Source organism: Schistosoma haematobium, chromosome 6 (assembly GCF_000699445.3).
Source record: "Schistosoma haematobium chromosome 6, whole genome shotgun sequence".
Classification (NCBI taxonomy): Eukaryota; Metazoa; Platyhelminthes; class Trematoda; order Strigeidida; family Schistosomatidae; genus Schistosoma; species Schistosoma haematobium.
The window spans coordinates 22754285-22782274 of NC_067201.1; the positions used below are offsets into that span (position 1 = coordinate 22754285).

Genomic DNA, 27990 nt, shown 5'->3' on the forward strand with positions numbered 1-27990 from the left:
CAAGTTTATAGTCCAAAAAGAACATTGAAGGAAAAAAAGGCGAATTACAATCATTTCTTTTCCGTGTAAAATAAATTTCACATTAATTGAGCAAATTAAGTGTGTTGATGAATTGTGAATCCATTACCCGAAATCTAGTTACTTATCAATCTGACAATCAACAAATCATCGAAATTCGCTTCGAACAATTAGTAAAAACTATCACCAATTTACTGAAAACTGGTAATAAAATGAAACGGAATGATTCGAAACATCATTAACAGAATCCACACAACGGAAACATCCATCAATTTATTGGTAAGAATAAACCAATTTGTACGGATTTACTCGAAACATCATAATTCCAGATGGATTGATGGAAATCGTAAAGTTCTCTGTCAATCTCACGTCTTTGAATCTATCACCCGTGAATACATCCAGTAATTCAAACTTATCTCCTGATATTGTATACATCTGTGATTTGAATTCATCCAGATTCGTGCTAAAGTCGATTGGTCCTCCATCAACCTTTGTGTTGATGCAAGCGATTGCCCAACCAATTGGACAATTATCTAATTTTCGTATCCACAACTGTATGAAGAGAAGTGTATGAATAGATGAAAAACGTCTGTTAATATTCAGTACACTGATAAACAAAAAAGATGTTAAAGACATGTCGTGACCTAGTTGAAGAACAAGTAATGAAAAAAATGCAGTTGGTTGCTGTACATGATAGCTACATAGGTGCAGTTGCAGTGGTAGTGATTGGGTATATTAACAAAACAATGATCATGTCGGTCGACTAACTTATTGAATATTTATGGTTAGTGTATATAAATGCTGACTCTTGACTTGATTTGTGGTAATACATGTTATTGAATCGAAGCAATGGTCAGTGTAAACTTCCGTTAGAATTTAGTGACTAAGCTTGACAGCTAGAACAGCTAGAATGCACACTATCAAAACTATGAAACTGAGATTGAATATTTCATCCATAATGTTCATCTCTATCCTTACATATTATTATATTTAAAATATAAGAGGTTCGTTATACGGTTAACTCATTCTACCAACACAGTGAGACATATTATGTATTCGGCTATATGATGAATTCCTAACTAATGCAATGAGCTCACCTGTACATCATTTCGTGTTTTCACGAATTCCGCCTGATGTCCACCTTTATCCTGATCTATCGCCAACAAATTTTTGTTACGTAACAGAGATGCACTGAATTCATCCACCTTGTCCATGTCAGATGACATCAGTAGTGGAGCAGCAAACATACACCACATTCCCATCTGAACTCGCTTTTGATCATTTGAAAGTCCATTGTATCCTAAGACTAACACATCGGGATCATTGTAATGTCCGGGACCAGCCACTTTCGGAAAAACATCGTTGAAAAGTTTATATCTATTAATAATACCGATTATAGAACCCCATGTGCTCTGCACGTTGGACCACACTCGCCACAAATTACAATTATTTTGTAATCTTTCCCAGTCAATCAAATTAGAGTTTGAAAGCCAATAGCTATATGCTGGATAAGTACACAAAAACATTACCGGCCTGCCAGTTGCGTTGAGTAATCTGTGAAATTTCTCAAAACCATCTGGCGCAGTATTCTCCGCATAGTGGCAGGCAAGCATCTTCACATAATCCACTCCCCAGTCAGCCACTGTTTTTGCATCCAATTCTAAATGATTCATACTTCCAGGATAACGAGCACATGTCATGGCCCCGTTACTAAGAGTTACACCGAGTAGAAGGTTTTTGGAGTGCAGATATTTTGCAATGTATTCCATACCCTGGAAACGAAATATTTTTTCGGAGTTTAAATATATACGAACTATAAAGGTAGAACGCTATGAAATTTAACAAGGAATAAAGCAAATGGAAACTAATATTAAACGATATGGATCAACTCACATTTGGAAATCTTGAGGGATCTGCCATAATTCTATTCGTTATCGGATCACGTTGTGTTGCTAACCAACAATCATCAAGTATCACATATTTATAACCCAATTCTCGCCAACCATCCGATACAAGTTTATCAGCTGTTCGTTTGATTGCATCCTCATTGAGACAGTTGTTTGGATACCTCTGACAATCCACCCGACAGCCGAGTGCATAAACTGTGCTCCATCCCATTGGTGGTGTTCTAGCCAACCCATTGTCCAGACACATCACACAGTTCAGAGTGAGAATGAATGCTCCCGAAATTATCGTTAACACTGTAAACATGTCAGCTAAACAGGAAAGATGATGAGTGATTTAGTGTTAATTGATCGAAGTGTAATTTCATCGAGGTGTATAATAACATCAAACATCATTTTATTGAAACATAATCAACAAATTAATTTCATCAAAACAATGTCCTTCGATATGCCAGCTCTTTCAACACGCATCATATCATAATCTCATTTCTCGTTGAAGTTGCGACATCTCAATTAAGCACTCCTACAAATGATTCGATCGAACACGTATGAACTCTTCGTCTACTCACAGCTTCGGTATGTCGCACTCAGTGCGAATAATGCTCAGAAAAATTCCGAACACCTATGAAAGCGTTGAATTCAGTGGTACAAGAGAATCCAAACTGTGAACCTATTATCCCCATAGTCATTCATATCGAGCATTTGTATTTTCCTAACACAAGTTTATTCTAACAGTTGAATTCATGAGTCCATCTAAGCTAGATCATCATTGCCAACATGGAAGCATTGGACGATCGTTCCGCCTAGTATGAGACTCCTCAACATTGCACATTCACGATCGCATTCAAAACCATTTTTATTATTATCCAATAAGTTTTATGATCACTGATATCAACACTATTGCAAGCATTTATCTAGATAATTAAATTCGTTGAATTATTGTGAGAACCAAGAAGTGACTGTGGAACAAGAATATCACTTGATGTGGATATGCTTTATAATATATCTCATGCAGTGTTCATGTCTGTCTCCATGGAACAAATCTTCTTACCAAGTCAGTGTGAAACAAGCCCAGTCATTGAAATACACACACCAGAAAGATTCAGTGTTCTACAATGTATATCATCATTGAATGATATTTCCTATAAGAATATTCATGTCGAAATATGATTAACAGAAATAAAGCACACTTGGAATTGAAACATGATCAAAATAATATGTATAGGTCAATATATAATTGCTAATCAACACTTACATTTCATAAGAATTACCCAGTTGACTGAATTAAAAACCGATTCATATTTATAATACAATGAATAAGGTCAGAGTATGAAAATGAACTAGAAATGACCAACCAGGTAAGAGCTTTGAAAACGAATATTTTGTAGAAGGCAAACAAACATACATGAAAGTGCACACTGACCTCACATGAATACTGAAGCCACTTCATGCCCAAAAGATTTCTTCAATCTGCGCATACAAACAAGTTCATACGCACGTCGATTGTCCGTCTTCATATAACCTTATGAGGACAGAAACAGAATATGACGGGTTTTACCATGATTCTTCGTAGTGGTCTTGTGTATGGGATTAATGGATTATGTAAATTATGTTGTGTTTTGCAGTGGGGACTTGAAGTTGAAATAAGTGGTGTTATTTTGGTGTGAGTGTGAATATGAAGGAATAAATTATGATTTAGAGAAGAATTTGAGAATGAGATTGATTTGCGTGTTCTACTCAATTCACCTGAATAGAGTTGCAGATTTGTAGATTGAACACTATCACGTTCAACCTATGACGACATTGAACACAATTTCTTTGACAGTTGTGATTCTTCGAGCATCTTAGAAAGTCATTCAAAGTGGTCTACTTTAAGCGGCACAAGATGAAGATTCATATGCTTGATGGATTACTGTGATTAAGTTTCCCGGTTTTGAGACAATGTAGTTCAATCGTGAAACGTGCATTGTGGTTTTGGGGATCATCATCAGGATAACGAATCGTAAATTCTGTTCGTGCATTGACGATGAAACGGAATTAGAGACCGTCGTGCATGGTGATTTATGTTAAGTGAAACCTGAACATAGTAAATATTGTTGAGCAACAATTATGATGACAAATCCTGTAGTCTTCTGCTTTAGTATGATTTTTGCACTTTTCCCTCGATTAAACGGCCCACAGGTGAATTCGAGGAAGCTTTTAGAAACTCAGAATGAGCCTAAGACCTTACTTTCAACCGTTTACTGAAAGAATGTCCGAGAATCTCTACGTCTATCTTTCCTAATGAACTAATGTCAACAACCCCTGTATGCGGATTGGAGAACTATAACGATGATTTCGTTATTTAGAAAAAACTATAAATATCTGACAGTATTGTGCCACAGTTAGCACTTCTTGAAATAGCATTCTTTTCACTTGTTTTCTGTCTTCCCATTCGTGACATGGTGGGTTCTATCTTTCAAATTTAAACCATCTTATTGTAATGTACAGAAGTTAGATCACGAAAGTAATGGAGTTTATGATCAAGAAGCAATTAGGGATTGAACATATTGTTCTGTATGCAAAGTTAAGGCTTGATCTGCTGGACAGCAATCGCTTCTTCTGTACATACGCTCTTTATGTGCAACCATAACGGCCTCGAATTACCGAACTGTGTACATTATTTTGCGTAAAATGATTAGAAGTGACCAGCTGCTTAAAGTTGAGCTTTAATCTGTCTTCTGTAATCCTCTGGAAAGTCATACGGAGGAAACATCACAGATACAATAAGACAGAGCGCATTTTATGCGCTCGAGATTTCAAATTTCGAGTGGGCATGTAGATTGGAATATGTACATTGATTTGGCCAAAACTGAGAACATATCTTTCATATAACTTCGAATCATGGGCTGACTACAAGAGATAAAACAAATCCCAGCAGAATTGAATGTCCTTCCAAGAGATCCTAAAACTCTTCTTTTGCAGAATTACTGCCATTATCATTTTTCATACTCTGTGCTCGCTTACGTCTTGTGACCTTGCCCCATCCTCTTTTTTCGAAATACGCACTTCATCATCCAATTACCTGAGCACAAATGATTATTAAATATCATGGTTATTTCAGTTTGCACATTCATCAAGTCACTCACCAACTTCCTATCATGAGTCGTGGATTCAAGCCCATGATATTCGTATCACAACTACTACACCTGTCATCACTCTATTAATTTGTGGTTATCATTTGCTATGTACATTTTTATTATCCATTCCACTGTAATTATTGACTCAACTGACTTGATTAATGTTATCATTCCGTATTAAATTTATATACATGCTAGAACTCAATGGCAACGATCAGCAATGAATCTCATCTCTAATTCAAAAATTACAACTTCACTTATCTCACAATAAGGGTTGTGTCTGACGATTTCCATTGAGGAAAGATGATGGTTCAGAACTACATTTGTCAATTTTGTAAACATCTAATATTATAGCGTCTATTTTGCATTGAAGTCGTTCCGCCATACGAATGGGATAGTGAACAGTATCTCGTCTGTACTGACAGATGTAATAGCTTTAAATTGAAAGAACTTCAGATCGAGGGAATTTCGTGAGGATCATACCAAGGTTGAACACTACATATTTCGTCATCACAGTTGTTAGTGAATAAAATTTAGTATGTTCAGGTGTCACTTGAAATAGATCATTATACACAACGGTATATAACTCCGCTTCATCAATGATGTACGAACAGACTTTCAAATTCGTTATCATACAAATATGCAACTCTATTCATGTAGATTGAGTGGAACACGCAAATCAATGTCATTCTCGAATTCTCCTCAAAATTATAATTTATTTCTTCATATTCACACTCACACCAAAATAACACCACTTATTTCAACTTAAAGTCCCCACAGCAAAACACAACATAATTTACATAATCCATTAATCCCATACACATGACCATTATGAAGAATAGTGGTACGACCCGTCATATTCTGTTTCTGTCCTCATAAGGTTATATGAAGACGGACAATCGACGTGCGTATGAACTTGTTTGTATGCGCAGATTGAAGAAATCTTTGAAGCGTGAGGTGGCATCAGTATTCATGTGAGATACATATGCACTTCCATGTATGTTTGATCGCCTTCTACAAAGTATTCATATTCATTCCTACTTCACGCTTGCCAACTTCTCATTTCCTTCACCTTTCTGTGTACTCCACTATAATACTTACTACTGCTGAGTAGTTCATGTGTGATGTGATGTGAATCGCTTTTCATCACATAGATTGCTCTTCGTCTACTCACCATTACGAGAACCCATGAAAAACAGTAGACTTCCTATTGTGAGTGTAACATTTCAAGCACATGATTTTTTTTGTCCAAGTGTTCTCTCAGTTTGTATTTGTTTGTGGAAAAGTGCATGATTCGTGTGCATGATTCTTGTTTGGGAATGATGAGTGAGTCCGTTGGCTAAGTTGAGATAACATCGTTTGTTTATTAAATGATTCTTATTGCTACATCTTTTATGTCACCTTGAACGACAGAATTACTATATCAACCTGACGAATTGAGGTTTGCAAACGGCACTAGTTATGGTGTTACTAGTGACATAATGATTGTATTGGCAGATCGTTTGTTTGTGCTTCTGTGTTTGTGCTTGTCTGAGCTCTCTATTGTCAATCTTTGAATTGATTCTAATGTGAAAATTAGAGAACCATTCGAAGTATTTGACGCTGACGTCAGAATCTGTTACAAAGTTCATATTACTCACGTAGTGTCCTTTATTATCTTGAAGTGAAGAAGAACAAAGAATTGAGCAACACAGTATTTCGATATATATCATCACGATATATTATGATTGTCGTGAAGAAGTATGTTGTTTGACAGAAAAATCTAGTTTGTCAGATATCACAGTCTCCAGATTTTGGCGAAATTTGTGATCTGGAACTATTGATATGAGACACGAAGCTTACTCAAACAATTTGATCAGTCTTTCAAAATAACTTGACGCTTTTTTAAAAGTGCCTCTTTACAGAGGACGTATTTAGAGAGTTCTTGTTTCATTTTCAGTAACATTTCACAAAAGATGATAAATGTTCACACGATATCAGTAGATTGGGATAGAAACAATGAATTATGGAACTGAAACGGTCAAATGAATATACAATGTGGTAGTTAATCATAAAATATTAACTAATGAGACTAACATGAATTGAGATCAGTAGGTGGAATACAGAATTCCAGAATGGAGAGAAGTGTCATCAAAAAGAAAGGTAAGAAAAATGTAATAAACTGACATCAAAGTCACTATGATAAAGGAATATTCGCAACTGCTTCCTATCGAATGCATTAGTCTGACTTGAGGCGTTTGACGGCTGTGGCTCCCGAGATTTTAAGACGAATGTAATTTGATTGTAGATCGATGATCCTGAAAGAATTCAGTCTCTCTCCTGAACCTTTTGAGATGCAAAGGGATTGAACCAATGTAACGCGCAGTGGAGAAGAAATGCGATCCAACTCCTTTTAGTCAAGCGTAAATCGAAATTTATTGTCATTCAAACATAAACTATCGACATGTGATGAGTGAGAAAAGATGTACTCATGAACACTCATATAAAATCAGTGGGGGTTGATAAATGAATATTTCACAAATCAGAAACGTGACTTAAGTGTAATGGATAAATTGACCTGTACAGAAGCTAGACTAAGTTATATGGAATTAACACAGTACGTGACACTACATGCTTCAATTAACGTGTTTAGCAAGCAGCGTTATTCAAATAGTAACGTTTTGTTCCTATCTTTGTTTTATTCTCATCACTATCACTTCTGCATGAACAAGTATGTTTGGTCAAGTGTGACAGTTCGCACACACATCCCTCTAACCAGATTGAATGCTAATTGCCAAAACCACTCAATGAATAGTTCACTTCCCTATATGTGTTTGAATCTTATCAATTGGTTCGAAAAACTGTAGCTTCACTGCATCTTCTGTATACAGTTACAACACTAAGTTTCGACGGTCTTATTCACTGCACATGCAATCACTAAGATCTTGTTGTCTTGATCTGTTTCGTACTACTGTTATATGCATGCTAGTATATCTGATCATGTCAGTCGATTATCTTTAATCAATACCTATTATCGTGTATTCAGCTAATTCTCAAAATGAGAGTGACATCATTTGGGAATAATATCTGTTGCAATTGTTGTCGTATATTCAATGCAGATTAGCATTTTTTTAACGTAGACATAGAAAAACACATCAATGTTATGAAGAAGGATTGTTATTGTAAGCCTTTGTCAACATTTTAATAGTACGACTTATTTTGTCAGATCATTTTGCGAGGTCAAGAAAACCGTATTAAATTTTTACTATCTGTCAACCGTTATTCAGACACTTGATCCAGTGTTTGTAGGAACGTGTCATTTTGACTGAACGCAAGTTTGTTTCCTCAATCTCTATTTATTCTATTACCAGTAATAAACACCGACAATCATTCACTTGGATAGGCTCACGATTTTAATTGTCATTGATTATTTTCCTCTCTTATCAGTTCTAGTGTGTTCCGGACACCTAATTAATTATAGCGATAGACACATTATCAAAGTGACTGGTATCTTGGACGTTGAACATTCTCAAGTCGACTTGTCACAACGTTTTAGCAATGACACTACGAATATACACGCGGTTAGCAGGTTGATACGGTTTGGAGTTCAATTGCGGAAGAAACTTCAATGACATTAACGACTGTATTTCAGTAATCTCTTGGACGAACTTAGTCAGACTATAGGTATCATTACCAAGGTTTGACTTAATAATTTCGAATAACTTGAGCACTACTAGTTAACTTACATAATTTAACAAAACATTCGCCCAATGAATTTGAATCAAAAATATAGGAATAAACCATCGGAAAGAATGAAATCATGGTGAGCTATGGTGTTGTAACATAATACAGTAGTATTCCTATCGATAGATGCTTAGGATTCATCAGTGGTTTACATGACGACGACAATATTATTTATGACAGATATCCATCAAGCATTAGTGTGATCATAAAATCCTTAAAACTATGCCTAAATTCGACACTATATGCCTTTAACGGGATAGTATACAAACAAACCAACTATGTGGCAGTGGGATCCTCCGTGTCGCCAATTGTAGCCAACCTCTTTATGGCATACATAGAATCGAATACTTTCGCAAGTGAAAATAACCCACGAATTCAGATGAGGTGATACCTGTGTTGTGATAAAAAGATTATGAAATAAATGCAACATGGTGACTAGCAATAGAATGCAGAACGAGTGTATCATTCTAATCGAGACTCGTCAGTCGAGTGTGCCTGCATACTATAGTTTTGTCCACTTCAGGATTCAGTCAAAATCAAAGAACTAATGTGAAATGAACTGAGGTTGACAGAATCCACGAAACAAGAACATCCATCAATTTATTGGTGAGAATAAACCAATTTGTATGGATTTACTCGAAACATCATAATTCCAGATGGATTGATGGAAATTGTTAAGTTCTCTGTCGATTGCACGTCTTTGAATCTATCACCCGTGAATACATCCAGTAATTCAAACTTATCTTGTGATATTGTATTCATCTTTGATTTGAATTCATCCAGGTTCGCGCTAAAGTCGATTGGTCCTCCATCAACCTTTGTGTAGATGCAAGCGCTTGCCTAACCCTTTGGACGATTATCTAATTTTCGTATCCACAACTATATGAAAAGTAATTTGTGAACAAATGAAGGTATATTGCTGACTTTACTTACATCAGCAAATAACGATTTCATTTCATCCCGTGATATTTGCCGATAGTAAGAAGTAGAAAGAGACTAATACAGAACTGAATGGGTAATGTCATGTGATTTGGAATCTGCATAGTGTTTTGGATAGTGTCAGGTTTACAGTCATCTACATTATCAGATGAGAATGGTTACCGGTGTATCAGATAGGCTCATATTGAATTGTCTTCCCAAATAGATGTTGTTGACAATGTCCGATTAACAGTGCATACATTATCCGATAAAATAATGGGAGGTCATATTATATTGCCTAATCTACTGTGACAGTCACAGCTCGCCAAACAGCCTACGTATACGTAAATCACAATGTCCTGATTCGGACTATATGTGGTTGAAGCTGTTCAGAACTAAGGCCGTGAATATGGTTTTAGATTGCAATATTGATCTCACTTGCTGTGACAGTACAACAGAGCGAAAAATATCTCAACACATTTGAAGGAGAATTTAGTACTAAAAATCCTTGAAGATCTTACTTACTTACGTCTGTTACTCCTCGTGAAGGAACAGCGGCCGCTAACCAGCATTCTCCATTCAGCCCTGTTCTGGGACGTCCTTTCCAGCTCCTTCCAGTTTTCATTCATCCTTCTCCAATGTGATTCTATTTCCCGACTTAATGTGTCCTTTAGCCTTCCTCTTTTTCGCTTACCTTTCAACATTGGAATCTAGGGCTTGCCTCGTGATGCACTTTGATGATATGCGTAATCTACATCTTATCCATTTCCATCGTGTTTTCCTAATTTCCTCTTCAGCTGGAAGCTGGTTTGTTCTCTCCCACAGAAGGCTGTTTCTGATGATATCCGGCCAATGGATGTTGAGTATCTTGCGTAGACAGCTATTTATAAATACTTGTACATGTTTGATGATGGTTGCAGTAGTTCTCCCAGTTTCAGCTTCGTACAGTAGAACTACCTTGACATTCGTATTGAAGATTCTGACATTGATATTAGTTAGAAGTTGTTTTTAGTTCCATATGTTCTTCAATTATAGGATTGCGACCCTTGCTATGCCAATCCTCGCCTTTACTTCTGCATCCGAACCTCCTTGTTCATCGATGATACTTCCCAGGTATGTGAAGGATTCTACATGTTCCAGAGTTTCGCAATCAAGAGTGATTAGATTGCTGTTCTCCGTGTTGTATTTGAGGACATTGGTTTTCCCCATATGTATGCTGAGGCCTATTGATGAAGAGACTGCTGCTGCACTTGTTGTCTTTATCTGCATTTGTTCATGTGTAAGCGATAGGAGGGCTAGGTCATCTGCGAAGTCGAAATCGTCTAATTTGTTGTAAGCTGTCGATTGTATGCCGTGTTTTCCCTCAGATGTCGAGGTCTTCATAATCCAGTCGACCGTCAGAAGGAAGAGGAATGGAGAGGGCAGACAGTCTTGTCTGACTCCGGTCCTTACGTGGAACGCATCTGTCAGCTGTCCTCCATGCACGACTTTGGATTGTAGTCCGTCGTATGAGTTCCGGAAAATGTTGACAAACTTCTCAGGAACTCCGTAGTGTCAAATAAGTTTCCATAATGTCCCCCCAGTTTCTTTTATTAATCTGTAAAGCTGTCTTGTGTTCCCTATAGTCGCCGCCTTTTCCATCTCTTTTGCTTTCGTTGCCCACTACTGCTCACGGTCGTTCCTTAGACTTTTTTTAACCTAGATCTGATTTCTTCACGCTCTTCATCATGTTCAGAGTTTGCTAGAATCCATCAGTGTGATAGACCTTGAAGAAATCCACAGGTTCTTTGTAACTCTGTGGTTCAAGTCTCTAATAGATGTCACTGCTGTTTCCACAGCTGATTGTATGCCATCCCAAGCAACATCTGTGTCAGCCTCGTTTTCAGAACTACCTAAGTGTGACCTCAGTTGTTCCTGGAACCTACATTTGGTTTCCTCGCTACTCAGTTCGGTTCGAATGGGTCATTTTACTGTGGCTTTTTTGCGTCCAGTGAGGCGCAAGCAGATGCGTGCCCGTATTAGGGCATGGTCGGAGTTCAAGCAGGTACTCCAGAATGAGCGACAATCTTGTACCGACCCTCTCCAACGATGACTGATGGCAATATGGTCTATTTGAGTCCATCATTGTTTTGGTGTAGGGGGTCGCCATGTTAGACGATGTCTCTCCTTATGCTTAAAATTTGTGTTTGCTAAAAATAAACGATTGTCTGAGCATAGTTGCAGCAGACGATCACCATTATCTGTTCGCTGTACCGGTATACTAATATACCCACCTAAATGCCTTTCTGTTTGGTTTATACTACCTATCTGGGCATTAAAGTCACCTGCTACGAGTACTTTGTCTGAGCGTTTAGCTTTCTGAAGACGTTCAGAGAGCTTTCTGTAAAATTAATCTTTCACATCATCCGAGCTGCAGTCGGTGGGAGCGTAGGCAGAAACTACAAAAAGGCAACGACATGTGCCCCTATCCTTCCAACTTCTTACGGAGCCGTTTAGCCGAACAGCACATAAACGACGGTTAACGGGGATCCACTCTTACAGTGCTTGTTCGGCCCTCATGCTTAGTGCTATCCCTACTCCTGCCAGTCCACGGGAACTAGCCGTCAAGTCACCAGATACACAGAGTGTGTATCTCGTTGGCTCTCTGTTTTGCTGAGGGGAGGTCAAGTGAATGACCACACTGGAATCCTGTGTGCGTGTTTCGGAGACACAGCATATATCAATGGTACGAGATTCCAGGGTTCTAGCCAAGGAAGCCTGTCGACCGATTCGACATAGAATTCGTACGTTGAATGCTCCAATGTGTAGTTTGAAGTGATATTTAAGTCGACTTGGGACAGCGTTTTGAGCACTAGAATCGTTGGCTATGGTGACATCTGATGAGGAAGCCAATAAAGGAAGTTTAGAGGTGAAAATCGATGTAGGAGGAATAATGGAAAGTGAAGACGGTGGTTGATTATGATTACAGTGGTCTTGAGTGATGTTAGAGGTATGAGGGCGGTTATCACTTCCCGGTTGTCCACACCGTGGAAAGGTTCTTCTGGAGGTGCCGGAAAAAGAAATTGGGTTAGGGGTGGTCTAAGTGACCTGAGTGATTGGCTCCAGTGCCCAAAGTACAACTGCTTTAAGTTGGGCACACACTAACGTTTTGCGAGTAGTTTTCGTGATAGCTACGTACTCGTTGAGACCTTACCGCCGGAGACGGATATCCGTGGAATAAGGCAAGGTGTGCATTTTTAGGGTCCACCCTTTTTAACCACACCCCTCCTTGTGAGAAGGCAGCATCGCTGTCATGCTGGTTGTCTGAGGGAAACACCTAACTGCTGTCACACCTCTTTACAGTCAGCAGTACGACTTCGCCTTCGGACCTTAGGTTTGTTGCTTTCAGTCTTACCGCTCATCAATCGACCTGTCTGACATAGTAGAACCTTGAGGAACGGTTGTTCCAGCCAGTATAGCTCGGTTGCTTCATCACGATAGGCAAGCCCGACCACCGCGACAAAGTAGCAATAACGGTCAGGACATCATTATGTAATAAGAAATGTGTAACTAATTAGATAGTGAAGAATACAAACGGGAAGAGGCGGAAAAATTGAAACAAATACAGGATGTGAAAATATATTTAATGATAACAAAAATAAAATAAAGGGTCGTTTGGTGATTGATAACTGGCCACCTGAGGGATAGGGGGGTTACGAATTTCTTCTGCACACATAAATTGGAGTTATATGTACGAATTCCTATGGCTTCAGCTAAATGTAGAAGGCGGGAACGAACTCCATTGCTAATTAATGGATCTATATGATAGATAACTCGAAATGATTTTGATTTATCTACAGTATGACCGCTATCAATAAGATGTGCCAAGATAGATATTTATTGTCAATAAATATTGTAAACTGTTATTGATTCCTATTGATATGGTTGACTTAAACAAATTATAATTGTTACATAATCATAATATTGGATTTTGATACAATCATTCTTGTTGTTCTTCGATCTCACTTTACCATTAGTGAATCTGTCCGATTAGCCAGATTTCCTGTTTAGGCAGTAATTATCACTTGTTGTATTTGTTTTCCTTTTTTTACTTCAGTCTGAACAAAACATCAGGATCGATTGTTGTTGTTAGTCAGATATGTGGTTTTACTGAAATATAAGCCGAAATTTCAAACTAAATCCGTGTAAAGTACTCTATTTAGTGGTTTGAAACAAATGTGCTATGTTCTTGTTGGAGTGATAGTGTAAATTTCTCGCAAAAGAAAAGCAAGGATCAAGGAACACTAAGAAGCGTTATTTCCAATCAGCGTTCACTTGAAGTTTGAGCCAAAAATATCAAGAAGGCGAGACGTCACATGCAGAGGTTCGGATTGGCTGATTGCTACACTGCCATTATGCTTATTGGCATTCCAGAATCTTCTAGCAACCCAAAGACATTTAAAATATTACAAAAACCTTGTATTTTCTGTATTGAAACGAAACTTGGAGTAAAGTACTTGTCGCATACTTTGCGTCTTCTCCCTCGTTGTTCAGGTCGCTGTATAGTTCTAGCTTGGAGGTTACAGAATAGCTCACAAAACGAATATAGTGTTCAATCCGCAAGACTTATCAGTTCTTTAATGATTCATTGAGAATAACATACAATTCACTACAAGTTCAAAGTTTGTTTAATTCGTGTGATTTTCTTTCGTTGTCTTATTGTGCAAATTACATCTAATCAACTGTAAGATACTTTTGTTTTATTTCTATTCAACTAGCACTCCTTCATCAAATAGTGCTTATAACATGCATACCATACTTGTAGACGTAAAGGGTTGAACTACTGAGAAAAACAGTTAACAACAGTCTTTCCTCCTGTGTTCATGTTAATGTGACCAATAATGGAAATATTTATGATTAGCAAAGTTTGAGGCTTTAAACATTTAGGCGGAATCGTTAACATAGATAATCTAGACATTGAACTCTCTTAAACATTGGAGCAAACGATAATGTAGAGAGGTTACACAACCTTTTCCAATATGTTATGGAATTACAACCAGTTCAAACTGTCAAGACAGAAAATCAACAGCTGAAATAATCTTTTGATGACCAATTAGGAATCTTTTTGATGTTTTTAACCCAAAAGACAGAACAAATGGACTACAAAAAAGTAAAAAAACGAGTTGCCCGAAGACTCGAGAATTTAAAGCAGATGAATTAGTTTAAACACGTGATTTCCGGCCAGGAAAGCCAAGCCGGATATTTGAGTGTATAAGGAGAAGATACGGTAACGTATCGTATCAAGTGTTAGTTGGAAATACGCTAATTATTAGACAGATAAATCAACTATGAGAAAGACAAAATGTTGCTGAGTCATCTCAACCCAAACCTTTGCTACTGGAAATATTATATGATACATTCAATGTTCCATCATCATCACCACTACAAGTTGAAACGATTAGAAATGAGTCGAAATCAGAAGCAAGCCGAAAGTCATCAAGAGAACGGATGCAAATGATATGTTCTCAAATATGTTTTGTTTATTTAGTCGGAATATTAGATAGTCTGACGGGCACTAAGTGAGTTATGCATTCTGTTTCCTTATTATTATTGTGATTATTGACGGATTGTTATAGGCTTTTGGTGTGAAAATATACTGACGTCCTAGCCAGGCTAATCACGGGTTACCGACTTGAGTTGTGTTACTGTCCTGTAAAATAGACAACGGAGAATGGGAATAATCTAGTGTGGACATTCGTTTAAATTAAATTAGTGTCCAACTGGTGTGGTCGAAGAAAATCTGAGCGCAACAACAGGGAGTTAAATACATTGATGTTCACTTACGACAGAGTTATTATTTGTGACTTCCAAAACGACGTAACTTGGATTCTGTACAGTCTCTTGGTAAGTATGAGATACCCAACCCTCTTACAGATGGATTTAAAATTCCATGGTTAGGTTACACATAGATCTTAACATAAAGTTTCGAAACATGAATCATGTCAAATACTCAAACACATGGCTCTATTGAGCCATATTAACAAAAGCAATCATTTATCAATAAAATAAGCTTTCTCCAGACAATACTCATTTATACTTTAGGCAATACTTCGAGTTACATTCAATGAAAGTATGGAGAATGACGCAAAGTGAAATATTTCTCTGAGCTGTGATGATTGAGATGTTAGTATAGAGCTATTAATCCTCTGTACGTTATTTCGCGCTCATTACGAATTCCAAGTACATTATCTTGGGTATCTATATTTATTGTTTATGTTAATGTGAGACATCGAAAAATAAACTCTACCTATTCAATTGAAAATCTCTGCCACACCTATAATTGTTTTGTACTAAATGGAATGCGGTTTAATGGCTCATAAGTGTGTTTTTTTAATGACCTACTTTTATCAAGAGAACGCGATTGGTTCAATGGGAACAATTATTATTATGACCAAATGTACCAGTGATTGTTGTACTGTACTTGTTTGTTTAACTGTGCTAAAGACATTCGTTCTTTCGTTGATTGTGACTTTGCGCTAGTTCGGTTAAGCTCAGTAACCACACTTGCGTTCATTTGGCACGACCTCGATATTCGTTCGATACCACGAGATCGCCAACAAATACATCTCAACTACAGCCATCAACTGCCTTCTGATATTTGGCTCACAGGAGATTTTAACGGTTAACTGGCACGTAGTCTCCTTGTAGTGGTGATTATAGTCAAACGCAACTCGACGACAAACTACATATGTAACTCACAAATCCCCTGAAGATGGGAAGGTGGCATTTTTGCATGTCCTATTTTGGCCTCTGTAAAATATCACAATAATCATGGACTTATAACTACAAAGGATGATGATGAAGTAATTGGAAACAATGATTCAGTCTAATATTCCTTACTTATGAATTGAGACTAAGTGAACAAGAAGACACATGATTGAAACTGAAGGATTCATCTCATTTGTTAATATAAGAATTTAAGTATTTCGGTCAACTATATAACGTACTGATTATGACCCATTAGGGTGAAATGAAAATGTTTGCATAATATTTCAAATAGACAACCAGTTCAACTGACAGCCTAGCAAATTGTCTGATGTTGCCAGTTGAAATAATTATCACAGTTTGCGTAATAAATCATATATATATGATTTTGTTCGCAGTTTAATTAACTGTGTAATTCATGTGGAATGTAAGTGTTGTTACTTACTTACTTACGCCTGTAACAGAAAGAGAACAGTGAAAATCCCTCTGCAGCTTCTTTGTTGAACAGTATTGTCATTTATTTGTTCCTTCTCCCTTTTGTGTATTCCAACCTTTGTTTCGATCTCGTTTAACCATGTCTTTTGTTCTTCAGTCTTCCGCGTTTGAGCCTTTATTATGTGATTTTGATTAAAGACTTATTTTTTGTTACCTAATTTTCTATTGCATGTTGCCGGACCATTGACAGTAAAGTTGTGTTTGACTAAGCTCAAGGTCACGGCGTGGTTCATTTTGTGACTGTTAACCTTCTGACTGTCTGCTTGGGAGAATTGCTGCAATCCCTGCAGATAGATATTTGATCCCATCTTATTGGGAATATTTGTATTGATTCTCAGGTATCAAACCCTTTAGTATTAACTGTCTCTTTCATTGTTTAGCGCGCTACTTTGCGTTAGAGAAACTTCTGACTGTATAGCACAGGCTGTACCGTTTGAGGTATTTTGTATTTTTGATTTAATTTGTTCTGTTTTCCTAATTAGAACCGTTTATATTGAGCACAGAGTTTGTGTTTTGATATAATATAATACGAGTATCTCAAAGACGCGTTGTGGGCTATACAGAGGAACTTGGTCTGGTCTAATCGAATAAATTTTGGGTTCGTCAGTCCGTTGTTCCAACCGAATATTGGCTGTTCGGTCGTTACAACGCCTGTTAGTTCTCGTGAAGGGGCATCGGCCGCTCATCAGCATTCTCCATTCATCCCTGTTCTAGGACATCCTTTCCAGCTCCTTCCAGTTGTCATTCATCCTTCTCATACCTGATTCTATTTCCGGACCTAATGTGTTCCTTGGCCTTCCTCTTTCAAGCTTTCCTTCAGGATTCCAAGTTAGGGCTTGCCTCGGGATGCAGTTTGTTGGTTTGAGTAATATATGTCCTATCCATTTCCACCGTCTTTTCCCAATTTCTTTTGCGCGTAGTAACTCAAAATCATCAACACGCACATCATCGGGAATGTAACTCAATGTTGTGAATGTACTTGACAAATCGTCTATACACCTATTATTATATTTGAACATTGTGTTTAAGCATGCATTTAACCCTAATCAAATCACCTAATTTCCATCAATTTTGTAGTGCTTTTCATAAATGATCAAAATTTCACATTTCCAATCGTTATCAGTCATGTCCATAATTGGACGTTGCTTATTTTCTTATTGTTAGCAACACTTCAACTGCTAATCGATAGACGCCTCAATTCTGACCGCAGTATATCGATCCTGCATTGTTTATCGTTTGTCTCACAGTTTTTTAGTAAATCCGTCTGTTTTATTTCCATACGACTAAACTCTCTCCGTAACCATTTTCACTTGCCGGCAATAAGAAATATAGCCTGAATGGACGCACTAAACATACAAAAGTGACTATATTCGTTTCATATGTTTCATCATCTGTAAATGATCCCACTCAAAATATCCGATCACTGAGTCTCTTTACATTTGTGACTAAGGGCTCTTATTCACGAACATCGTAATACAAAACGTAGAAACGAATAAATCATTCACAATTGATTGATCACTGGGCGGTGATCAATGTCATGCTTGTCTAGTCCTTATTAGTGCAGATCGAATGCTATCGATTACATCTCAGTCCTACAGGAGGTTAGTCACGGCTCGGATAGCTCAATGGTAACGTCTCTGACTGTGAAGCTGGGTGACACGAGATCGAATCCGTCAGGGAGCACCAGTTCCCTCAAGATTACAGGTACACCTTGCTGACGAGTGCCAAGTAGCACGAAACCCGGGTCCAGGGTTTGTTGTTGACTACCTCCAACCACAATCTAAATCTCAATACGTAGTGCCTGCAGTGTCGAGTCACGTAGACTGGTGGCCACATTGCAACATGAACGATAGCATTCGATCTGCACTAATAAGGACTAGACAAGCATAACATTGGTCACCACCCAGTGATCAATCAATTGTGATAAATCTTATCTTTTTCTTCAAACTACTTAATAAACTGTCTTTTGCATCCACTCACGTGATTGAATATACAAAAACTCACTATGACATCTGTAATTCCTTGGAACCAGTGAAACAAACTTGTACTAAATCATCTCTTTATATGAATTACTTCACCTGTAAATTTTCTAGACTTTGGAATAACCTACAACAATCTATCCGAACGATAAAATCACTCCCATCATTTGTTTACTGCATCAATGCATACTGCTCCTCCGAAAACGTATTGAATGTTCTAGCACCTGTAAGTGTATCTCATTCCACAAGTCATATTATAGGAACTTTAAATGTTTAGCCAACTTCATTAGTGCATTTCCTACGTAAAAGCACCTACTCGCTGTCACTTTATGCTAACACCGTCCCCAGCACGTTCAACTAAATTGAATAACATCAACAGTATATCACTTTGTCACATGACACACGCATTTGGGTAGGCCTGATCAGCATATTTTGGTCATCATTGCTTTGTTGTTCGGTGCCCTCAGTTTTCATTTTCATTTCTCTAGTTGCAGATAATTATCATTCATTCGATCTGGCACACGAAACGACCTTAATTACACCGTACATAAATCACGACGCTGTCCATTTAAGAAGAATTAAAAGTTCTCGACTGATACATTGTATCGCTGTAATATACATGTACTACTTAAACAATTACTGAACCAGTATACTTTAAACTTTTCTCTATCACATGTTTGTTCTGTACATGTAATGTTACTATTTATGTAAAATTGATCATGCCTGTAAACTGACGTGAATTGTGTAACTATTATTTTCAGAATACATAAATTATTATTATATGACCTTCGGGTGAAAGACTCCGTGTTTATCACTTTAGGAATACCATCTACTTCACTTTTCGCGCTCGAGTAGCATCACAGCCCCCATGCAAATCAACGACAACCAATACTGGCCTCAGTGTTATCGTGTGGAGCACATGTATTTGGTGCCTCTTATATCAATGTTTATGTGTTCCAATAAACAGATAAATTATACGAATAAAACTCAGGAAAAGACCTCAACACTTACGTTGTTCAGAAGGTGAAAATTATACAATATCATTTCATTTTGACTTCAAGGCATATCAGTTACAGAATTTGTCAGCCAAGAGAGTATTGTTCTTAATTACAATTCAAGAAACGGTTCCACGATGAGTTGTGATACCAAAGTTTACTCGATCGAGAGATTAAGAAAAATAACAAAGCAAGAATGAAACCTAGATATCAAGGTTACGGATGTCAGTTAGACTATTTCAATTACTTAATAGATGAAATACCACAAAATCAGTTCAGAACAGTAGTATTTACGATGATCGACAACAGTAAGTTAAATCCATCTATCTTCACTCACGACACATTTATCATTTGTGGCTTTCAAAATGACGTAGTTTCGAATTAAACAAACTCTGGTTAAGTATTAGAAATCCATCCTTCTTGCAGATAAGGTAAGGATTGAAAAGGTTTGGAGAAAGTTACACAATGAAGTTTACCAATATAAATCATGCCAGTTACCAAGATATACGACTGTATTACCAATAATAACCAAAATATTCATCTAACAAAACATTAGGCCATCAAGTCCTGAGAACAGAAAAATTACTTTATTGACCATATGCTTCTCCTAACATCTAGCGACGTATTGTCGTCAGTCAATGATCGGACAATATAATCACTCAGAAGCAAGCCGAAAGAATATACAATAAATGGCTGTTTGTGTAAGATCGAGGAATTGTTCATTGAAAAAGATATATGGCCTAATATTTTCACTAACAAAACACCTTTAACTATTCTGATTGACAGTATTACCATTTGACGGGCGTTTCTTCCATTCTTCAAATCAGTAACAATTTAAGACCAAGGAAGCAAAATGACAGCCGCCTAATGAAGAAAGCGTAAAAACGAAGTAACCTCCGTCGGTAAAAACCGTCAAACAGTTTATTACACAAAGAATTAAATTACAGATTGTGGGCGAACGTCGCTGCAAAGTTTGAAGACCTGCCAGATATATTATTTGTAGTGTTCAATGCAGAAATGACAAACAGTAAAGAGAAGAAAGAAATAACAAAACATGCTTAGACACAATTCGCGCTTTCAAACATGGAATATCTACGATCTACTGACATTACACTCCATCAAGGAACTGGTCGTCGACAATCCACGAGAATCCAGCTTAACAATGTTGATCAATCTATTGTTTGCATGCATCCCAATCAAGCCAACGAAATATGATTCAAATATCCATGAAAACCCCTTCTGATTTTCTTTGTTCATTCCAAATTATATAGCCTTTTTCAAAAAATACTCAATCTTACTACAAAAAAGTACTCTGAATTACAGTAAACGAAAGTATGAAGAATGATGAGAAGTCAAATATTCATCTGAGCTGTGATGGATGAGATGTTTGCATAGAACAATGATTCCTCTGTACGTTATCACGCGCTCATTACGAATTCCAGTTACATTACCTTCGACTGTACTCACTGAGTTCGGTCTAACTTAAACACTGGGCTGTGTGTGCTCAACAAAGTTCTTACAAAATGGTTCTGATTACAACTAGTGAACATGTGGAATTCACTTGCCTCTAATTATCATATGAAGTCCAGCGTTCTAACTGTCGGTCCATTAAATATCTCATGATTCAGCACTGATTTTAAATATGTTGAATACTCATCAAGTACATTTATGGAGTATAATAAAACAGTAATACGCAAATTAATGCGAAGTGTTCATTAGCCTAATGCATTTGGCACGAATAACGTTCAGTATTTGATGACAATTTTTCGTGTTTTATCGAAGATAGAGATCATTGATTTGAAAGTTGAATATTAAAGTTACCGATTAAGCTTTTATGGGCTAACAGACTCTTCTTACGTTATGTCGTATTTCAGAGAATATTCATAAACGACTAGACTATACAGTAATAATTGTCTTCAAAAGTGATAAATGGACTAATATATTGTTTTGTCAGATCCTAGTTAGCTCTTCTCAAATTAAAGTTAAAAGAAAATACGATCCAGACATTATAAACTGCTTTTTAGGTGACCATTATAATGCGATAATCAAGCCTTTCAATATGGGTGATTTTCTTCCTTTTTCTTAGAAATCTTAGGAAGATCAGTGCATTTAGAAGCCATGACCACTCATCATGTTTATTTATTCGTGTTCTTGATAGAACAATGTTCAGAAGCATTTACTGACATCTCAATAATTTTTTTAAAGAATACGACTCACGGAATGTTTTTGCTAATTTAGGTAAACAAGTTGATGTTAGTAGTGATTATGCTGGCAAAGTAGTGTGTAAAGACAATCGGTATTCCATAAAAAATGGTTCCATGTTCAGATGATATTAACGAAACATTTTAGCCAATCTAAGTCAAAAGTGGCCGGTGCAGTTCAAGACTATCTACTCAGTTACATGCTTGTGAGCTTGGTCGTGTGTAATGGTCACTGCTACAAAGTATTCAGCCATTATAATAACTTCACCTACACCATCATCTGGTTTCAGTTTAGGTAACTGGAAGAAGAGGAATAACACGTTTCGAAACTATTCAATGTGCATCCGATTGCTAATCAGCTATTCTGTATTCCCCGATATCGTCAATGGTAGATCAATAAGATTCTGAAAGACTTCATTCACAACCTGAAATGACCAACTACAAAATCTGATAGTTGACTCTAAGTATTCCTGAAACTTGTTTGTTGTGTAGATGGTGTCTACATTTCACCGTAAGCTGTTGAGTTTATTTCAATATGAATGTGAAGTCGATCGACATCATATGAGCCGACTAATAAACAGTTGCTTCATAACACAAATAAAAATGGAGATCGACTAAGTTGCAATATGACTACTGGTCTAAGTTACTCGAAACTGCATGCATTATTCAGAGATGAGAAGACGATTAGAGGTTGTTGACAGTATACACTGGGCCTAGGTTTCGTGCTATTTGACACTCGTCAGCAAGGTGTACTGCGGTGTTTATATGAACTAACTATTCATTTGTACTTGTTGAATGCTTGATTTCGAATTCCAAATACAGCACATTCGTTCGTGCTTATCCAGTACTTCTTAATTCAATTGCGTTATTTCTGGGATTCCTAGTTCGTACTATAATTCCAATGCTTCTTATTATCAGATTGGCGTCGCGATGGAGCCTGTGATGGAATTGTTGGATGTACATCCAGATATTGATGCTTTTGAGGATTACTTTGAAAGGTTTAAAATCTGGCTTTTGACCAAGGAAGAAGTTGAGGACGTTAATATTGTGGCACATTTCCCCACATTCATCGGAAAAGAAGCATATAGCTTATTAAAAACTCTGGCTTTGCCGGAAAAGCCCAATTCGCTTTCTTGTACAACTCTCAAGGATCTACTGCTAGACTGTGTCAGGTATACAACGTTCGAATGCAGTACAGAAAGATTTCGTAAAAATGACTCACTAGGACATCGAAAATTCCACTACATTACTACGTCACCCGAATCCAGTTCATACTCAAGGTTACGCAGGTAGTTCAATTTGAAGCTGCGATGAAGTTCACGAAGATAGGCACACGTTTGGTCAATGTTTGTGCTCCGGCAACTTTCACATGTTTAATTCGTTTGTATTTCGTAATTCTCAATGCTTTAAATATGGTGAGATTGAACACATTCAGTCGATTTGTCATACCACGGTTCATTCCGCAGTAACTGATGCTATAATCTGTAATTCTAATCCTATTAAGTTGGATGTTTCTGATGATCATTTATCTCTATTCACGACTTCGAAAAGTGACATAGAGTCACGTGGTGGACCAGATATAAATGAAACCCGAAATCCTTGTGAGAAACCAGTTTATAACCAATCAAATTATCAGATTCCTCATGTTATTGTACCAAATATGGTTTGTACTAATAATTCCCATATTTCTTGCGAAATTCCCCACAAATCTGAGGACAGTATGTTGAATGAACCTGGTCATGATCGAAAACCTGATGTAGCTTTGATAGATGCCGATTTTTTTAATCATTCTTCACCGATATGGTGATGGTATACAATCTCAGGACCTTGGTGAATCTGTTCCGACTTTTGTTGTTAATTGTAATACTAATGAGCATATTCTAGATCATATAGAGTCTACATTCAATACATGGTCGGACAGACACGATGAACCCACGAAGAAGAGGTACAATTTATTGCAGAAATTTGAATTCTTATTTAAGCTATGGTGGATGTGATATTTATATGCACTAACAATTCCTTTGTACTTGTTGAATGCTTGATTTTGATTCCAAATACAGTGCATTCGTTCCTGCTTATCTAGTACTTGTTGATGAAATTGCGTTATTTCTGGGATTTTTAGTTTTTACTATAATTCACGTACTCCTGTTTATCACATATACCTGTAATCTTGAGGGAACTGATGCTCCCTGACAGATTCGATCACATGCCAAGTAGCAGATTGCTGTGTGACGATACCACGCATATACACATCTGATCTATCGTAAATATTCTTCTGTTTAAGACAACGCACAATTTCAATATACGACTAAGGTGTTTTTGTCGATCATTCATTCAATAAAAAGAGAAATAGTTACATGTTAAGATACGAGTTTATAGTCTAAAAAACATTGAAAGAAAGAAAAAAGCGAATGACAATCATTTCTTTTCCGTGTAAAATAAATTTCACAACAACTGAGCAAATTAAGTGTGAATTGGAAAACCATTAGCAAGAGAATAGTTACTTATCAATCTGACAATCAACGAATCATCGAAATTTGCTTCGAACAACTAGTAAAAACAATCACCAATTTACTGTACACTGGTAATCAAATGAAACGGAATGATTCGAAACATCATTATTCCAGATGGATTGATGGAAATCGTAAAGTTCTCTGTCAATCTCACGTCTTTGAATCTATCACCCGTGAATACATCCAGTAATTCAAACTTATCTCCTGATATTGTATACATCTGTGATTTGAATTCGTCCAGATTCGTGCTAAAGTCGATTGGTCTTCCATCAACCTTTGTGTTGATGCAAGCGATTGCCCAACCAATTGGACAATTATCTAACTTTCGTATCCACAACTGTATGAAGAGAAGTGTATGAATAGATGAAAAACGTCTGTTAATATTCAGTACAATGATGAATGAAAAAGATGTTAACGGCTTGTCGTGACCTAGTTGAAGAACGAGTAATGAAAAAACGTAGTTGGTGGCTACATAATTGCAGCTGCACCGGTAGTGATTGGATACATTAACAAACTAATGATCATTTCAGCCGACTAATTTATGAAATATATTTAGTTAGTGTATATAAATGCTGTTGTGTCGTTCTACCATTTTAGTACGATATACTGTGTTCAAATATATGATGAATTATTGAAAGTCGCTTTTCGTCATTGGAACTTTCTGTGAACGATTTTACGACAGAAAGAAGAGTATATCAAGACATATTTATAAGAATTCCAATCTAATGCATCAACTCACCTGTACATCATTTCGTGTTTTCACGAATTCCGCCTGATGTCCACCTTTATCCTGATCTATCGCCAACAAATGTTTGTTACGTAACAGAGATGCACTGAATTCATCCACCTTGTCCATGTCAGCTGAGATCAGTAGTGGGGCAGCGAACATACACCACATGCCCATATGAGCTCGCTTTTGATCATTCGAAAGTCCGTTGTTTCCCAAGACTAACATATCGGGATCGTTGTAATGTCCGGGACCAGCCACTTTCGGCAAAATATCATTGCGAAGTTTATATCCATCTATAATATTGAATACAGATCCCCAAAAACTATGAGAATTGGGCAGAGCACGAACTAGATTGCAGTTGTTTTGTAATCGCTTCCAGTCGACCGATTGAGGGTTTGCATACCATGAATTATATAGAGGATATGTACACAAGAACGCCATAGGTCTTCCAGTTCCATTAAGTAGTCGAGAGAATTTTTCAAAACCATCAGGCATCATTTGATCAGGACTGTTACAAGAGTTCATCTTCACGTAATCCACTTCCCAGTCAGCCATAGTCTTTGCATCCAATTCGAGAAAGTTCATGCTACCTGGATAACCTGAACATGTCAGAGTTCCATAACCAATAGTTACTCCGAACAGTAGATTTTTCGAATGTAAATATTGTCCCAGGCCTTTCATACCCTGGAAGTGCAACGCATCATAGAGATTAGCGAACAGAATTTGCAAATGTCAATGATTATTTTAACGAAAACTCTACATGATTCACAACCACATTAGGATATCATCATATTAGAGGCCATACAAACACAAAGCTAATATATTTTCGATAATCCGATATTGCTCAAAATAAATGAGAAAATTGTGCACATTTTCCAGACACTACACGCACGAACTTACGCTCGGAAATCTTGAAGGATCTGCCATAATTCTATTCGTTATCGGATCACGTTGTGTTGCTAACCAACAATCATCAAGTATCACATATTTATAACCCAAATCTCTCCAACCATCCGATACAAGTTTATCGGCTGTTCGTTTGATTGCATCCTCATTAAGACAGTTGTTTGGATACCTCTGACAATTCAACTGACAGCCGAATACTTGCCATGTGTTCCATCCCATTGGCGGTGTTCTAGCCAACCCATTGTCCAGACACATTACACTATTCAGAGTGAGGATGACTGCTCCCGAAACTATCGTTAACACTGTAAACATGCCAGCTAAACAGTAAAAATGATGAGTTATTAATCGAGAATTGACTGAAGTGCAATTTCATTGAGATGTATAACAACGTCAAATATCGATTTATCGAAACAAAATCAACAAATTCATTTCATCAAAACAATGTCCTTTGATATGCGAACTCTTTCAACACGCATCACATTCGCGTGTTCCATTCAATTCATAAGGTTGAAAACATGAATCTCGAATGTGTACACAAAAACGTCACTAATCAACGGTCATAATCTCATTTGTCGTTCAAGTTGCGACACCTCAATTGAACACTCCTACAAATGATTCGATCGGAGACGTATGAACTCTTCGTTTACTCACAACTTCGGTATGTCGCACTCAGTGCGAATATAACCCAGAGAAATTCAGAACATCTATGAAAGCGTTGAATTCAGTGGAACAAGAGAACACCAACTGTGAACTTATCCTTCCCATCGTCATTCATGCCGAGCATTTGCATTTTCCTAACACAAATTTATTCTAACAGATGAATTCACGAGTCCATCTAAACTAGATCAGCATTGCGAACGTGGAAGCATTGGACGACCGTTCCGCCTAGTATGAGACTCCTCAACATTACACATTCACGATCCCATTCAAAACCATTTTTATTATTATCCAATAAGTTTTATGATCACTGATATCAACACTATTGTAAGCATTAATCTGAATATGGCAAGCACATTGAGAACTTAGTCGGCACACTCCTGACTTATCTGTCTCTTCATCAAAACTTATCAGTACAGAGCTCAATAGAGATGTTAAAATTTTCAGTCAAACTCACGAAATGATCTGAGACAGATCACTTCCGAAAACCGGGGATCACTATTTCACTATTTTGTCTTAACTCGAGAATATTCAGCATTCATTTGCATCTACGACCCAGCCACACAAAATGGAACTTACGATATTGCGTCACATGTGAGAATGTGACTAGCTTTCTGATGTCATTTCATGATTTCTCGTGAACATTTATGAGAAGTGGAACTCATCAATGTCAAGTGTAGGACGCTTATCAAAATAATATGTATAGATCATTATACAATTACTAATCAAAACTTACATTTCATAAGAACTACCCAGTTGACTGAATTAAAAACCGATTCGTATTTATACTACAATGAATATGGGCACAGTATGAGAATGAACTAGAAATGACCAACCAGATAAGAGCTTTGAAAATGAATATTTTGTAGAAGGCAAACAAACACACATGACAGTGCACGTGGATCTCATATGAATACTGAAGCCACTTCACGCTTCAACGAGTTCTTCAATCCTCGCATTCAAACAAGTCCATACGCACGTCGATTGTCCGTCTTCATATAACCTCATGAGGACAGAAACAGAATATGACGGGTCGTACCACTATTCTTCATAATAGTCATGTGTTTGGGATTAATGGATTATGTAAA

General features: G+C 37.1%; 1 protein-coding gene across 2 annotated transcripts; it reads right to left on the minus strand.

Moving 5' to 3' along the window:
- MS3_00000636 (uncharacterized protein) lies at positions 1 to 26896 on the minus strand. Of its 2 annotated transcripts, XM_051208331.1 has the most exons (4): positions 3346 to 3390; positions 1912 to 2234; positions 1116 to 1790; positions 1 to 570 (listed from the first exon to the last, which is right to left on the minus strand). In XM_051208331.1, the coding sequence occupies exons 2-4, from the start codon at positions 2227 to 2229 to the stop codon at positions 292 to 294; spliced, it is 1272 nt and encodes a 423-aa protein (XP_051065791.1). In that variant the 5' UTR covers positions 2230 to 2234; positions 3346 to 3390; the 3' UTR covers positions 1 to 291. The 2 variants fall into 2 exon arrangements, with proteins under 2 accessions (XP_051065791.1, XP_051065792.1); XM_051208330.1 differs by lacking the exons at positions 1116 to 1790; positions 1912 to 2234; positions 3346 to 3390 and adding exons at positions 25349 to 26023; positions 26240 to 26896.
- Positions 26897 to 27990: the final 1094 nt, after the last annotated feature.